Source organism: Fistularia commersonii, chromosome 31 (assembly GCF_037954325.1).
Source record: "Fistularia commersonii isolate RoL2024-O1a breed Wild chromosome 31, RoL_Fcom_v1.0, whole genome shotgun sequence".
NCBI lineage: Eukaryota > Metazoa > Chordata > Actinopteri > Syngnathiformes > Fistulariidae > Fistularia > Fistularia commersonii.
The window spans coordinates 6,488,654-6,504,578 of NC_141314.1; the positions used below are offsets into that span (position 1 = coordinate 6,488,654).

At 50.1% G+C, this 15,925-nt stretch overlaps 1 protein-coding gene across 4 annotated transcripts in view; it reads left to right on the forward strand.

Annotated features, from left to right (window-relative positions):
- The first annotated feature begins 1,113 nt into the window (after positions 1-1,113).
- Positions 1,114-15,925, forward strand: part of psd2 (pleckstrin and Sec7 domain containing 2) — a 38,127-nt gene continuing 23,315 nt past the window's right edge. The window contains exons 1-3 of one of the 4 annotated variants that reach the window (XM_086178682.1): positions 1,114-1,227; positions 10,791-11,100; positions 14,303-15,043. In XM_086178682.1, coding sequence (XP_086034808.1) covers positions 10,823-11,100; positions 14,303-15,043 — 1,019 coding nt within the window. In that variant the 5' untranslated portion in view covers positions 1,114-1,227; positions 10,791-10,822. Of the gene's footprint in view, positions 1,228-1,506; positions 1,604-10,790; positions 11,101-14,302; positions 15,044-15,925 lie in introns of those variants that run through there. The other 3 variants (XM_086178685.1, XM_086178684.1, XM_086178683.1) reach the window with 3 other exon arrangements.

Genomic DNA, 15,925 nt, shown 5'->3' on the forward strand with positions numbered 1-15,925 from the left:
GCCACTAAGTGAGGCACGCAGTTCTCCTGCCTCACGGTAGGGGGCGCTCGCGATTACAGGGACTTTTTGACGGTAATCTAGAATTAGCAAGTCAAGTGCAGCCATCCATTTAATTTTTTCTTCTCCTCACTTTCAAAATGGAGGATTACATATCCAAACCATTTTCTAAATTGGACTGGCATGGACTTCATTTATAAGTAAAGGCAAGACCATAATAACTTTTTTTTAATTAAATGTACTTTTTGTGTGCATACAGTTTGTATGTGTGAAGATATGACATTTTAAAAATCAAATGGTGAATAAGCTACTCTGTAGGGTTCATAAATGTGATAATGATGAAGTCAGTGCCTCAGCAGCCATGTACCTCAACGCACCTCATGCTACCTTTACTACCCGTAGAATCATCCATTGATAGCATAGTAAACAACAACATACAATATCTACAATTATGCACTTCTTATAGATGGTGTAGGATGATCTCATACTACTCCTTAGATCACGGAATACTACTTTCCAGATTGTAAAGGCTGATCCTGCATAGGATCATCCAGTAGGATAGATCCCCTTGTATGCAGTGCGGGATCCGCTCCCATCAATATGTAGTATATGGAGTACATTGCAAAATACCATTTGGGACTTCTTGCTTCTCTTGCATGCGTCAATCACACGCACATTTACGTTGGATCGCCTCTTTTCTTTTTTCTTTTTTGGCAGACGCCAAAGGCAGTCGCTGCAGGACTTCGGACTTTGCACCGCGTTGTTTGTGCCTGTTAATCATCTGCATCCTGTTTTCTTTTCTCTTCTTTCCCTCCGATCGATAATCGAACCCCGGACTCCCCCGACTCACGCACGGCCGCTGACGAGCACGCCGGCGCGGGACGCGTGTGGGGGTCGCCGGTTGATATCAACAGGGCGGAGGGGAGGGCTTGGGGGAGGGTGGTGGAAGGGGACACGGGGGGAGGAGACACGGCCATCCATCCATCCATCCATCCATCCATCCATCCATCCATCCATCCATCCATCCATCCATCCATCCATCGAGACAACGCGCGTACACGTGAGAGAAGGGGGGCAGCCGGGAGGAGGGAGAGGAGGAGAGGAAGAGGAGGAGGAGGAGGAGGAGGAGGGGAGGGGGGCGGCTAACGGAGACCCGGTGTTATTCCCCCGGTGTGGATGCGCGGAGGCGGCGGGGCCGAGGAGGAGCTCCGGTTTCCAGACGTTTTGCCGGTAAGTGAAGCAGCCGCGGCTCCGCCACCGTCTCGTCTTCTCCCGGTAACGGTCCGGCGGACGTAACGGATTCCGTTACTGCACAAGAAGAAGCCTCCAGCCCCGCAACCCCGCTCCCTCCTCATCCCCTCTTCCCCCCCCAACCCTCCCCTCCTCCCCGCCCGCTTTTGCATTCTCCCTCCTCTCTCTCTCTCTCTCTCTCTCTCTCTCTCTCTCTCTCTCTCTCTCTGTCTTTCTCTCTTTCTCTCTTCCTCTCTCTCTCTTTTCTCCTCGCTAATCCGGGCCGTGAACGCAGCATCGCACCGGCGCGGCTCATCCAGGACGGCGGGGGATCGTGCAGCAAACACGGGGTCGGAGCAGACGGGATCTCATGGAGGTGTGTGTGTGAGTGTGTGTGTGTGTTTGTGTGTGTGCGCGCGCCTTTTTCTTCCTTCTCTCTCTTTACACGCCGTGATTCGGGGTGAAGAAGAGGAGAGCGTTTCTTCTTCGTTTTTTTTTGTTTTTTTTTTAGGGGGGGGGGGCTGAAAACGACGGTCTATTTCCGGTGGGGGGGGGGGGGCGGAAAGAAAGACACCGGCCTCAATTGGGCTCCAACTCCCAGCCATCCTGTTGTCATGGTTACCAGCTCAAGGAGGCTGGGAGAACATGTCTCGCTCCATCTCTCTAGCTATAAATCCACCTATATCTAACTTACACACACACACGTGCATGCACACACACACACATATACACACACACACACACACAAAACCCTTCTAGTTTGTTTGTGTCACACAAAAGTGTGTCAGGGGAGCCTTTGGACTCACAGAGAACCTTCCGGAGACGGCTGAAAGACCATTGGGGAGTGTGTGCGTGCATGTGTGTGTGTGTGTGTGTGGGGTCAGTCTGATCGTTTTTGGAGCCTCAATGAAAACAAGTGTTCGATAGCAGCTTTGTTATCATAAGCTATTATCATCACGATTAGAGATGTTGACATGTCCGGTCTGGTCTGAACGCCCCCTACCCCACTGGAGGTGTGTGTGGAGGTGTGTATGGAGGTGTGTGTGGAGGTGTTAGCTTCACCAGAAGCAGCGTTTACAGAAACCAAAGAAGACGTCTCTCTGCTTTTCCGATGGGAAAACAAACATCACAACCATTGTGAGATTTACCACTCGGGGTTTCATGAACAGAGACGCCGCAGCATGCAGCCGGTGTATCCTTGAGAAACCAACAAAATGGCATTTTGCCTGTTTGTGTGTGTGTGTATGTGTGTGTGTGAAAGCATTCACTGGAGTGGATTTGCATGACAAAATGGCCAGGCCCCGGGAATCCAGCCCGAAAACAAGACGAATCACCGTGTCACCCGGAGTAGTGTTCTAATGCAGGCTGTGGGAGTGATGGCACTCCAGCGATGACAGCGTGTGTGTGTGTGACCTTGAAGGCGTAGAAGTGACATATCGAGGGGTTCTCCGGTGCGGGGGGGCGGGGGGGGGGGGTTGCGTTTGGAGGCTCGGCGGCATCTCGGGAAAACACGCTGGAGCTCCTCCAGCTCTGTATTCTCTGGCCTTCCTGTCCCCGGCCGCCGGCCAGGAAACGATTTCTTCCTGCCTGCCTGCATCTGTGCCGGCAGCACAACAACATTTTTAAGAGGTGACACTGCATGTGTGTGTGTGTGGACACGGACTGCAGCTGCGGCGCTGCATCCAGTCGCTGTATAGCTAACAGGGTCAGTGGGTCATCTATAGAACGAGGGCTGCGGTGGAGCTCCATCACAGATCACCGCGTCTGATCGCACTCCTTCGGGAATCGAACCTGCAACCCTCTGAAGCTTTAACCCGAATCTGATCGATTCCTCTTTGTACCGGATGTGATCCCAACGCGACCCCAACCACTCACTGCTTTCTTGTAGGTTTCTGGCACACACACACACACACACACACACACTTCCCGGCCTACATTATCACCTCCAGTTTTTAAAAATAGTCCCTCGCTTGCGCGAGAGGGAACAGAGGCCTCGATCTGTGATGTCCGAGGTGCGGCTGCTCATTGGCAGGAGAACACACACACACACACGTGCGCGCGCACACACCGTTGCATAATGAAAGAAACGATGACGAAGCAACCAATCATAACACTTAATTCCTGCTGTTTATCTGGTTAGCGACATTTCACAAGATAAGACCCTACAACGGCGCTAACCTTTGCTGGTGACCTTCGCAATGCTAGCTAAAGCAGAGCTAATGGCGCTAAACAGGCTAAGACTGGTCACCATCGGCACGCCAAATAGAACCTCGGACAGGATTTGTGAACTTCCAGTTGAATGGATTTGTGTCTGGGACGCACAGATAGATTTAGGGGATTTAGGCGCCGCTGATGGAGTCGCCTCCCGCCGCAGGACCGCCGGCGCAAACACTCGGGTTTTCCCGCCTATTGTGTCGCCCCGCCATTCGGTGAACTCTCGGGGAATCCTCCGTAATCTCCTCCTCTGCCAGGCACATCTGGCCGTGATGAAACTGGCGGAAGGCATAGCTGGCTTTCGCGGCGCACCCGCAGACCAAGTTGGGATTGCATCATCGCCATTTCTGCCGAGATATACTTTTGATAAGATATATTCGGGGTAGCGCTTTCCCCTCGCAGCCAGAAGATCTCTGGTTTGGGACTCCATGTGTGGAGTCTCCATGTTCTCCCCGTGTCTGCGTGGGGTTCCTCTGGGGTTCTCTGGGTTCCTCTCACAGACCCCGAGTGCAGGATAAGCAAGATAATGCAAGATGAAGAATGAATGAATAATGAGACGGTTCATATCCGGCTGGAACAGCTGCGTTGCCATAGCGCCGCCGGTGGGCTGTCTGTCACGCAGTTGTTGTTGTTGCTGTCGTTGCAGAAGTAGAACTAGCAGGCTTGAAGTCTGGATCCTCATTACTGGCCTCCAGTGTCTGTCAGAAACGTAGCAGCGGGTCTTTTGGAAGCTAATTAGGAGCAAAAACCTAAATAAAGGCATTGCGTCTGCGAGAATGAGTCTGAGTTTGGGATCTGAGTTCCGGAGATGTTCAGCTCCAGGTCGCTCCATGAAACGTTGCGAGTTTCCCGCATGACACGGCTGAGACGTAACAAAGGGTCGACCGTTTCCATAATAATGCATTTACATCCCATAATTGTGCTTTTTAATTTTTTTTTTTTAAATGCACTTTATGGGCAGGAACGAACGCCGATGCTTCGGCATCCTTCGGCTCCCAGTGGACCGCGGCTCTGTGTCTAAGTGATCAATAAATTACGCCATTGATGTGCGTGATTGTGTGTGTGTGTGTGTGTGTGTGTGTTTGTGTGTGTGGGCGAGGCAGAGACAGCCAGACAGATCGAGGGAGGGATAGAAAAGGCACAAGAGGCAGGCTTTTATCAGCTGTCATGCTCAGTGGATTTGCAGTTTATATTGTGCAAGCAGCCACGTTTGTGTGTATGCATGCATGTGTGTGTATGTGTATGTGTGTGTGTGTGTGTGTGTGTGTGTTTGCGTGATTGACAGGCGGTCAGATTGCAATTAAAGGAAATTGATAAGCCTTAAGAGCCCCAGTGTTCTGCTGACAAAAAAGTGGGATGGACTGTTGAATATAGAGACAACAAAGACACACACGTACTCTCCTCCCACACACACACACACACACACATCAGTGTTTATTCTACCCATCGATGTGTGTGAATGTGTGTGTGTGAACACATCTGCTATCCCAGCAACGTTAACTCTCTTCCACCGCTCTCCCCTTCCTCTGCCGGCTAAGACCCATTTACCTCGATTACTGGCAAATGAGAGGCTGCGGGTGAATTTGGGCTGTTTGAGAGCCGAGGAGATAATTCAGAACAGACGAGAACCGGTGTGTGTGTGTGTGTGTGTGTGTGTGTGTGTGTGTGTGTGTTTGTAACGGGACGCCGGAGACGGAGCGAGGGAGCTGGGGAGAATTCCCACTTTCCATGTCTGGTTTCATAACAGTTCACTGTTTCCATTTATGGAGCTCTGTCACTGTTTTGCTTATGTGTGTGTGTGTGTGTGTGTGTGTGTGTGTGTTTCAGCATTGTAATGTGTAAATGCACGTTTGTATAATCGCGTAAACGGATGCCCGTCGCTCGTAGTGATTTGCAAAAAAGCCCCGCACGGACGGAAATTTCTGGAACGAGGGCCGTTTGGGATGGAAAGCGGAGAAGATGTTCAATAACGGGAGTAGAGAGAGGTTATATAACGGAGGCTCCGCATCACCAGATCACGTCTTCGGAGCGTCTGCGCCATCATGGTACTTTATTCAGATGTTTATCCTACACACACACACACACACACACACACACGTCTGCTGGAACTCCTGCGTGTTTACGTGATTATTGCTTCATATAACGTCGGGCCTTCTTTGCTCTTCGACATGTTTCGAATGGAAAAAAGGGACTCAATGGTTTCTGAAATGTGAGGGTTAATGTTGGTGTGTCTATATGACCTGTGAATGAAAGGGTGAAGGGTTGTATGTCACTATAAGACGTGTGAATAGTTTTATGTCTCAGTATGAGGCGTGATTGAGCGGGTAAATGATCGTTTGCCTTTATATGACCGGTGAATGAGAGGGTGAATGGTTGCACGTCTCTAATTTACACATAAATAAGAGCATGAATGAATTTGTGTTTCTATATGATGTGTGAATAACAGGATGAATGGATGTTTGTCTTTTTAAGATGGGTGATCGAAAGGGTGAATGATTTTTTTTTGTTTCTATATGATGTGTGAATGAGAGGGTGTATGGTTGTATGTCTCTGATTTACACATGAATGAGAGAGTGAATGTTTTTGTTGTCTTTCTATGATGTGTGAGTGACAGGGTGAATGATTTTTCTTCTGTAAGTGACGTGAACGAGAGGGTGAATGCTTGTTTGCGTCTATATGATGCGTGCATGAAAGGCCGAGTGTACGTTTGTCTTTTTAAGATGCGTGAATGAGAGGGTGAATGGTTGTATGCGCTATCTTGCAGTCCCAGGCGACAGTGCAGGCTCAGCGGCATAGATGATGAATTAAGGTCATGATTTTAAATATATATATATGAATCTCAACTATTGACAGTAATTATTGTGATATCCCTTACTAAAAAAAAAATCCAAGCTCCACCCATTTGAGATCCTCCTGGGAGCTGCAGGCTGCTCTGCATTTGCTTTTCAGAAGGAATCTGAAACCAGCAGGCCTTTCTTCTCAGAGGTAATGGGAATATGTCACACACGACAGCGCCCCCCCGCCAGAGGACTAATCCAGCTCGCAGCTGCCGTTTTTAACTTTAACTCCAAAGATAAACTCCGCCCGGGCCCGTTTGGGTCGGGACGTGTGGATATTGGCCGCCGTCGCCGTCGCCGATGTCGAGCAGATGAACGTGCGTTCCTGTTTCCAGAGCGGCGAGTCGACCCAGGGGAACGCGGGCAAATATGGATGCGGGAAAATATGAATGAGAAAGACGTTTGGACCATCTGGTGTTTCAGTATCATGTCCAGGTTCTCCTCCTTTGGTCTCCACTGCCAATCACCTGCTTCTACCAACTAACTTCCCGTCCTCTTCCCTTCCATCCATAATCTTCCACTCTGGTCTTCCTGTAGACCTCCAACCTTAGCCTCCCTCTACCAGATCCTCACCGTCCCTCGTCGGTCCACCTGCAAACCATCTTGTCTGGCTTTATCTGCAGAACATCGAACACGTGGTTGGGCTATTATTTTGGCCACATTTCTTATTTAATTTTCATGCGCGGGCGAACAAAATGAGAATGAAAATTTAAATAATTCAATTTTTTTGGCATTTTATTTCAATTTAAAAATCATTGATAATAATATAACTGTACCGACCGACATTATTTTGTACGCAATCATCCATACAAAATTAAACAAAATGAAAAAATAAGTTTCTAAATTCAGTATTGATTGAAAATACGAAAATATTCAAAGAAAATAGGAAGAAAAAAAAAGCAAAACGGGCCGGATTTGGCCCGCGGGCCGTAAAACGCCCAGGTCTGATCTAACATGCGCCGACCCTCTGATGGACTCGTTCCTCGCTGGCAAAGAGGAGCCTCCACATCTCCATCACTGCATCACGTCTAGGATGAAATGTGAAGTACCATCTGAAGTTCTTCACTTTGCCTCCAGTGAGCGAGTTAGTGGGAAACATCATCAGATGTGCCTCCGACCTTCGGGACGTGCCTCACATGACGGCAACTTCTTGAGCAAATAATAACGCGAACCGCTTCCGCACAGAGATGAAGAAAGAGTGGAAGGCGGAAGAGTCCACGCCGGTGGAGATGCACTTCAGAAGGGGCGCCGACGTTTCATCGACAGCAAGAGGGGAGGAAAAGGACGGGGCTGTTTTGAATTTGCTTCTGCATAATTTGCAGGATCCGTTTCTAGCTGCGATGAAACATTTAGACGTGGGGCGGCCCGGAGCGGCGGGGGCTGAGCCGATGTTCTTCCATCGCAGATATGACTCACGCGCTCACTTCCGCATCCTTCTCGCGGCCTCCTGAGAAGCATCCAACTAAAGCGGCCATGGGATGGAGAAGGACAATCAGTCACGCCGGTTCCTCCGGCACTCAGCTGCGTCTGCAGTTTTCAGACGTTCCCTCTCTTTTGCACTTTGTGGAGGATTCTCTGAACACGTGTCTGGTTTATCCGCCCGATGAGCTCAGAGGTTTATATTTTCCATCGATCCTTTCGTATCCATTCCTGATCCGCGACCTGATTCTCACGTCGCACACGATGGTTTTCTCTTTGGTTAAACGTGCACGATTCAAACTGCAGCTTCGTTCTCACTAAAGGAACTTTCTTAAGTTCCCAGAGCCTTTTTCAGCAACGAAACCGGTTCTTGGTGCATTTGGACCGTGGAGGAACCAGGGACGGTGGACCTCAGCTCTGAAAACCCATCTCAGCCCCTACTCCCACTCCATAGGAACTCACAGGTGGTTGGTGATTGGTGGAACTCATAGACCATGCCCATTAACAAATACTTCCTGTGGATATTTCCTGGTTAGATGTTTTCTTGGGACAACATGGACCGGAGCAGTGAGGAAATAGGGCGACCAAAAGTTTCCGAGCTCCTCTGGTGTGCTCCGCCTCAAAGGGGCGGAAATGTAGGAACATCTACATTTTGGCCCAGAACAAGTCCAGAGTTAGCTAACCGCTAACAGGGTTCCTCACATGGTGAAGCAGCGCAGGGAGAAGATCAAAACAAACCAGCGAAGAAGAAGAAGAAGGGGGAGATAACACGAAGCCTCCCCTTGACGAGGCTACTTCCTGGAACCACATTGGAGCCGGACACAACGGAAGCAGCTTATGTCAAACCGGCTGCCACAGAAAACACCTTTGTAGCGTCGCAGGGCAGCGGCGTGCACAAAACATGAGGACCAAAGAAAGGTCTTCATAAGACGTGCAGTTCCACCGCGCTGTCCATGAAGGAGGCTGAACCCAGACGGCGTGTTCGGCGGCGGGCTCTGGACGCAAACCGGTTCACAGACCCTGGAGGAACGGGAGCTTCTGGATCTGCATAGAAGCTCTAGGAGATACGGTTGCTCGCTGCAGGACGTTATTTAAATTCCATTACATATTTACCAAGTCGGTAATTAAAACCGAAATAAGCAGATTTGAAACCTCGGCGTCCCCTGATGATCATCCACCCTTGAAAGTCCATCCCCGTTTAACGGTTCTTTTTAAAATGTTGCAAGAATGCTTGAAATTTCCTCTCCAGAACCGCAGAGTTCCGCTGGCAGGAGCGTCCATCTTGGCCCGACCGGGCCTTTTTCTTTTTTCACCTGCCTATGCAGCTCCTTTGGAAAAATCTGCAAATCTCAGCGAACGCAACGGCGGCCCGAATCCCGCATCAGCTTTGCGAAACACGACAGACGATTAACACGATTTACTGTCTCGGGGACCGTTTGGACATTCGAGAATTACTGCTTAAGGAGCCCTGGAGTTACAGATTTATAGTGCGCAGCAACATTATAGCAGCGTCTGCTGTAATCAAGAGGATGTCATATTCATATGATTATATAATTGGTCTAAATTAAAACCGGATACTTACTAATGTTGTGATTAGACGTCTGCGTAGAGTTTAGAAACCACGGAGCATCGTGCCGAAGCTCAGACCGAATCCGCCGAAGCTCCTTGACCGCAGGGCCGGTCATTAGCGCTTCTCAGAGAATGGAGGACGTTCGCCGCCGGCCCCAGTTTGAAGAAGAAAGCGGCCAGGTTTGACCTACAAGTGCTTTCGGAGTTTCCCGAGATCCATAACCCAGATCTGACTTAGGAGCTAGCTAGGTAGCCTGGAGAAAATCGTGCCAAAACACGAGCGAGGTGTGCGTGTTGTGGACTTGTACGTGAAGAGATGGAGACGTTGTTGAGATACGGTGACGGAGAGCGGCGTCTTTGAGAAGACAGGAGACGTTTACAGGGCGGGGTTGGCGGGAATGTGGATGGACGAGACGTCGGAATAGTCGTTCGAAGCCGGACGGGGACGGGTCGACGGTTTTAGAAGGAGGAGCGGCTTCATTCCGTCAAGCAAAGTAAAGTTACATTTAGCAACACAAGTGTGGAGCCAGGCAGTTGAGTTAAGGATTGAGCAACAAATGGAAAAGTCCATTTTCATCCCATCTTCAAGGTCAATACACTTAATAAAACCACTTTATTTCTTTACATTCTTACTTATTATGTATTTTTTCTATTTAGAAAGTACTTTTTTCTTGCTTAAAAAGCGTGGGTCTGGAATGGATTCAGCGGAGGAGCGGCTTCATTCCATCTATAATTGGGGTTTAAGCATAAAATAAAGCAAAGTGACATTTAGCAACACATTGTAGCATTAAGTGCGGAGCCAGAAAGTTAAGGATAAAGTAACAAATAAAAATCTCCCCCAACCTCCTCCTCCTCTGCCGGCATCTTCAGCCCATCTCCAAGGTAAATCCACTTAGTAAGACCCCTTTATTTCTTTACATTCTTTTTTATTATATATGATGATTTTTACTGATAAAGCACATTTGTCTTATCTAAAGACTGGAATGAGATGGGTTCTGGAGATGATTCATGTCACTTCATTTTACTCTCATTTGATATAGGAGCAAGCTGAGTCACGAGTTCGGTCACTGAACCGCTTCTGGCCTTCAGTCAAAGTTTCTCCCGAATTTGCTGCGGCACGATTTGTTCGAAAAGAAGTTCAGAGACGGATTCTTAAACCGTGGCCGCCGTTTGGTTCTGACGTGAAGGCGTCTTTGCGTTTCCCGCTGCTCGGTCACAGCGGCGGGGAGATTCCTCTGGAGACGGAGAGCCTGCAGGATCACCCTGACGGGAACCTCTCGCTCTCTGCGTTCTCCCTGATTCCTCCACCTCAGAGTGTTCCAGATGTTTGCATCTGTCTCTCTCTCTCTCACACACACACACACACACACGGCTGTTTGTTTGCTGAAGGTGACCACCGCTGTCTGCGGTTTAGATCTGGAACAATCCAACGAGTATTCGCCCGAAAACAGCCGCCATCTTCTTCTGGTTCGACTTGTTTATCCCCGCCTCTCCTCTTCCCCTCTCCCTCTCGTTTGTCCTCAGAGGATCTTCTCTAGCCGCTGATCCGGAGCACCATGACCCAGGAGGGGCAGGCCCTGCCCTCTCCCGCCCCGCCCGAAAACGCAGTGGAGCCCATCGCCGCGCCGCCCGCCGACCCGCCGCCGGAGCAGGAGGGCGAGCCGAAGGCGGAGGTGAAGGAGGGAGGTCTAGCTGACGGGCGCGATGGAGCCGGCGATGAGGATCCGCAGACGGACGGCGGCGAGGGGGGAACACGAGCCGCGGAGGACGTGAAGGAAGAGGAGGGGAGAGAGGACGAAGAGGAGGAGGAAACTCATCCCAGGCAAGATGCACGGTTAGTTCACTGTTGTTCACCGGCCTCCGTCAGTCGTGCCGCCGGCCAGCGCGCTGACGTGCACGAGCAGCGAGGTGTTTATCCTCTGCAGAACATCTAAGTCTATGTCTGTGGAGGTTCTCAGTCCTCAAGCTCGAGGTTAATCTTGGAGAAATCTTCTTCTCCATGCAACTTGATTTTCTTCCCTTGGAGATGTTTCACCTCTCATCCGAGAGGCTTCTTCGGTTCGCCAAAAACACCAAACGGCCCACGACCAGAGCTGAATAACCCCCCCGGGATGTCATCGGGGGAAGAAAATTGCTACGTTGCCACGAGAAGAAAATTGCTACGTTTCCAGGAGAAGAAGAAACAGGTTGGAGCAGGTTGGAATGGGAGGGGAAAAGTGTCAGGGGTTCAATGCTATAGAAGATTATCAGCCAGAATGAAAGGAAAGGTGGAGCAGACAGCGGTGAGACCGGCGATGCTGCGTGGCCTAGTAACGGTTGCAATGACGAAAAGAAAGGAGGCAGAGCTGGAGGTCGCCGAGATGAAGATGTTGAGGTTCTCTTTGAGAGCGACCAGGATGGATCGGATCAGGAATGAGTCCATCAGAGGAACAGCACATGCTAGATGTTTTGGAGAGAAGGTCAGAGAAGCCAGACTGAGATGGTTGGGTCATACGCAGAGGAGGGAGAGTAAATATATTGGGAGACGGATGCTGGAATGGGAGCTGCCAGGCACGAGGTCTAGAGGAAGACCAAAGAGAAGATTTATGGACGTCGCGAGAAAGGATATGAAGATAGTTGGTGTGAGAAAGGAGGATATATTTTTTTTTTACTTTCTACTATTATCTATCACTGTTTTTGTTTTTTTTTACTTGAAACTCTGGCACAACAATTTCCTTCGGGATTAATAAAGTTGTTCTCATCTCTCTCATCTCATACAGAGAATAGGGTTAGATGGGGAAAGTTGATTTGCTGCGGCGACCCCTGAAGGGAAAAGCTAAAATGAAAAGAAGAGGAAGCTATGAGAAGAAGACTTTGACAAGAATTATGTATTTCATATTCATTCATTCATTCATTCATTCATTTATTCATATATTCATTCATTCATTCTCTGCACTGCTGACGCACTCACACCCGAAGCCTATCCCAGCCTTGATTGAACGAGAGGCGGGGTTCACACTGGACCAATCACAGGGCCACATATCGAGCTCCAAGCCATCACACCCTCGTCCACACATCTGGACAATGCAGGGTCTCCATTGAAGCTCCTGCACGTGTTTGGACTGTGGGAGGAAGCCGGAGAACCCTGAGGAACCCCACGCAGACACGGGGAGCCTCCACACGGAAGGGCCTCCTGCAGGAATCCAAGCAGGGACCTTCTGGCTCTTCACTCTGCACCACCAGCGAACATGTGGCTGAGGCTGAGCATTGAGTGCCGTAAGCAGGTTTTTGTCTCGGGCTGTTCCTTTATCGAGGCGCAAACGTCTGGGTGGGCATATCTGAAGCGTCAAATATTATTAGAATTATTAGGACGAAGGAGACTGGACAGATGGGTGTGACGGCGAGGAGCCTCCAGGCGCAACGGCGTCTGAAGAACAGCCCCGTTGAGGCCCGCCGCTGCAAAACCTCCGCCAGGAAGAAGAAGAGGTAGAAGATGAAGAAGAAGAAAAGGCCCTTTCACCGAGAGACTCACAGTTTCCCGACTTCTCTTCTGTACCGCACACACACACACACACACACACACACACACACACACACACACACACACACACACACGCACACACACACAGACGTCTTTGAGTTTACAGTAAGATGTCACTATTTTTCCAATAATATTTTACTTGAGCAGTCGAGGAGGTGCAGCGTTTAGCGCTCCCAGCTACGAGGTTCCTGGTTTGGATCTGACCGGGTGTTTTCTGTCCAAAGACCTGCTGCAGGTCCTGGAGGAGAAGACCAGAAGTTGTCCGTAGTTGGAGTGACAGAGGGACTGGTTGTGCGTCTGTGTTCCAAATGTGAAGAAATGAATGTTTATTTTGTTTCTAAATGACACGTAAATGAATGGTCTCATATTTCTGTATGAGAGAATGACAGAGTGAATGGTTGTTTATCTGTAATACTCATGAATGAATAAGTGAATAGTTTGTCTATATATGAGGAGCAAATGACAGAGAGAATGGTTGTTTATATGACTCATGAATGAGTGAGAGAATGAAGGGTTGTATGTCTATGACTCATGAATGAGTGATTAAATATCTGTATGTCTGAGGTGTGAATGAAAGGGTGAATAGTTGTATGACTTATGAATGAGGGAGTGAACAGCTGTATGTTTCTGTATGATGACTGAGTGACAGAGTTAATGGTTGTGTTTTTCTAAGTGACACGTGAATGAGTGAGTGAATGAATGGTTGCATGCCTCCACAACTTATAAATGAGTGAGTGAATAGTTGTTTGTCTATATATGAGGTTTGAATGACAGGGTTAATGATTGTATGTTGATGTGAGGATGAGTGAGTGATTAAATATCTGTATGTCTGAGGTGTGAATGAAAGGGTGAATGGTTGTATGACTTATGAATGAGTGAGTGAAAAGCTCTATGTCCCTATATGATGAGTGAATGAATGGTTGTATTTCTATGACTCATGAATGAGTGAGTGAATAGCTGTATGTCTATGAGGTGTGAATGACAGAGTGAATGGTTGTATGTGTGTTTGATGGGTGAATGAAAGAGTGAATGGTTGTATGACATGTGAATGAGAGGGTGAACGATTGCCTCTGAATGACTTCTGAATGAATGACTAAAAGCTGTATGTCTATATGACTTATGAGAGGATGAATGTATGTCTCTCTATGTGGACCCAATAACAGCAGATGTGGATGAATGAATGAATGAATGAATGAATGAATGAATGAATGAATGAATGAATGTCACGGCATCAACACATATCAAACGCATCAATAGGAAAATTATTGAGCGGTGGTTCTCGGCTCCCCGCCACTGACGGAGCAGCTCATCGGGCCGTTCCTACTCATCTTTCATCCGCCGTTATTGTCATTGTGCCTATTCAAGCTGAAATCCCCGTCCATTGTGAGAACTCCTGAGCGGGGAACAAACCGGCCGATGAATATGAATGATCTCCTCCACGCCGCGGCTGATGAATGTTTAACTCCGATTCTAAAAATGTCCCCTTTTTCCTTCCTCTTCCCTCCCGTTCACACAGACTGGCCAACGGCGTAGACGGCGATCAAGACGACGAGGACGGGGGCGACGAAGACGAGGGAGGAACCCAAGCGAACTTAGACGCTTTCAGCTCTAACTTTGAGACGACGGTAGAGCAGGCCGACACCGAGGTGGAGGAAGAGGAGGAGGAGGAGGAAGAGGAGGAGGTCCGGGAGGGAAGAGGCGCGAGAGAAAACCGGGACACTTTCAGCTCGGCGTTCGAGCGGATCGTCGAGCAGGTGGACGCGCGGGAGGATGACGAGGAGGAAGAGGAGAAGGAACCGGAGAAAGGGCCGGCGGACAACAAAGATGGCTTCAGCTCCACCTTCGAGCGCATCGTGGAGTCGGCCCTGCTGAGGGGCGGGACCTGCTACAGCAGCCTGGACTCCCTGGACGTGCTGTCGCTCACAGATGAGACGGACAGCTGCGTCAGCTTCGAGGCGCCGCTCACCCCGCTCATCCAACAGAGGGCGCTGTTACAGGGCCCCGAGCCCTTGGAGCTGGAGCTGGCCACCGTTCAGGAGCAGGAGGGGGCCGAGGCCGGGCCCGACGTCCCGGGCGCCGACCCCGGCGCGCGGGGAGCCGCGGCCGGGCCGGGAGGGAGCCCGCTGAGGACGACCATACCTGGGAGCAGGTCGGAGTTCGTGCTGAGTCAGCCCGGGCGCTGGGCCATCCCCAACGGATACCACGCCGACCCTCACGGAGCCCTGGAAGGACGCCGAGCCGGGATCAACTCCGCCGGGTGAGGAGCGCATTTTCCTCTCGACCGGGGAAACATCATTTTCTGCATATCTGATACATGCTAATACATCGGCGATCACGGCTCGGCCGCCGCTCTTGTTGTTCCACGTATCCGGGAGCGTTTTGAAAACACGCCGTGATGCTCGGCGGCGAGACGGGCGGGGCCGCTCGTCATTAAACGCTTGAAAGTCAAAGCCGGAGCGGACGGTTCAATTACTGCGATACTTCGGGGAGAAGATTATGCACCGAGTCCGTTTAATTATGGGGCGACGGCGTTTTCAGACCGCTACCTCTGCAAAAGAGCCGATACGCCCCCGACGTTAGAGTCATTAATCGCGCGGAACGTCAGTCATTCTCCGGGGGGCTTTTGGCGAAGAATCGCCGGCTGTGTCGGAAAAAAACAACCCCAAACACGGTGACGCACATCCGAGAGCGGGCCGGCCGCCTCCATCTGGACGCCACATGCCATATTTACATAAATAATACCGCACGTCACCACTTCGGATCGGGATCATTAGGCTTCACCTTCAGGCAACCCTATAGCATCGAGCTAAACCGTGCCCGTGTGTGTGTCCGGGTGTGTGTCCGGGTGTTGTGCAAGCCCCGCGGCCCCGAGGCTGCGAGCTCGGTGCGACCAGCAGGTGGCGTGAGAAGCGGCAGGGGTCACTCGCAGAGTGGGCCGCCGCGGCCGAGGGAGGGGTCGCAGATCTATATAGGTCAAAGTATTTCATCACGTGGTCCTGCAGGACAGAGCTGACAAGCGGAGTTATGAAGACGGGAGACTGCATGGGGTGGAAGAAGAGCCGGGGGGGGCGGACAATCATGATTTTGTGGTTAGAACAAATAAATACAAAAGTAAGGAAAGGAGAGTTTGGAGATAGGA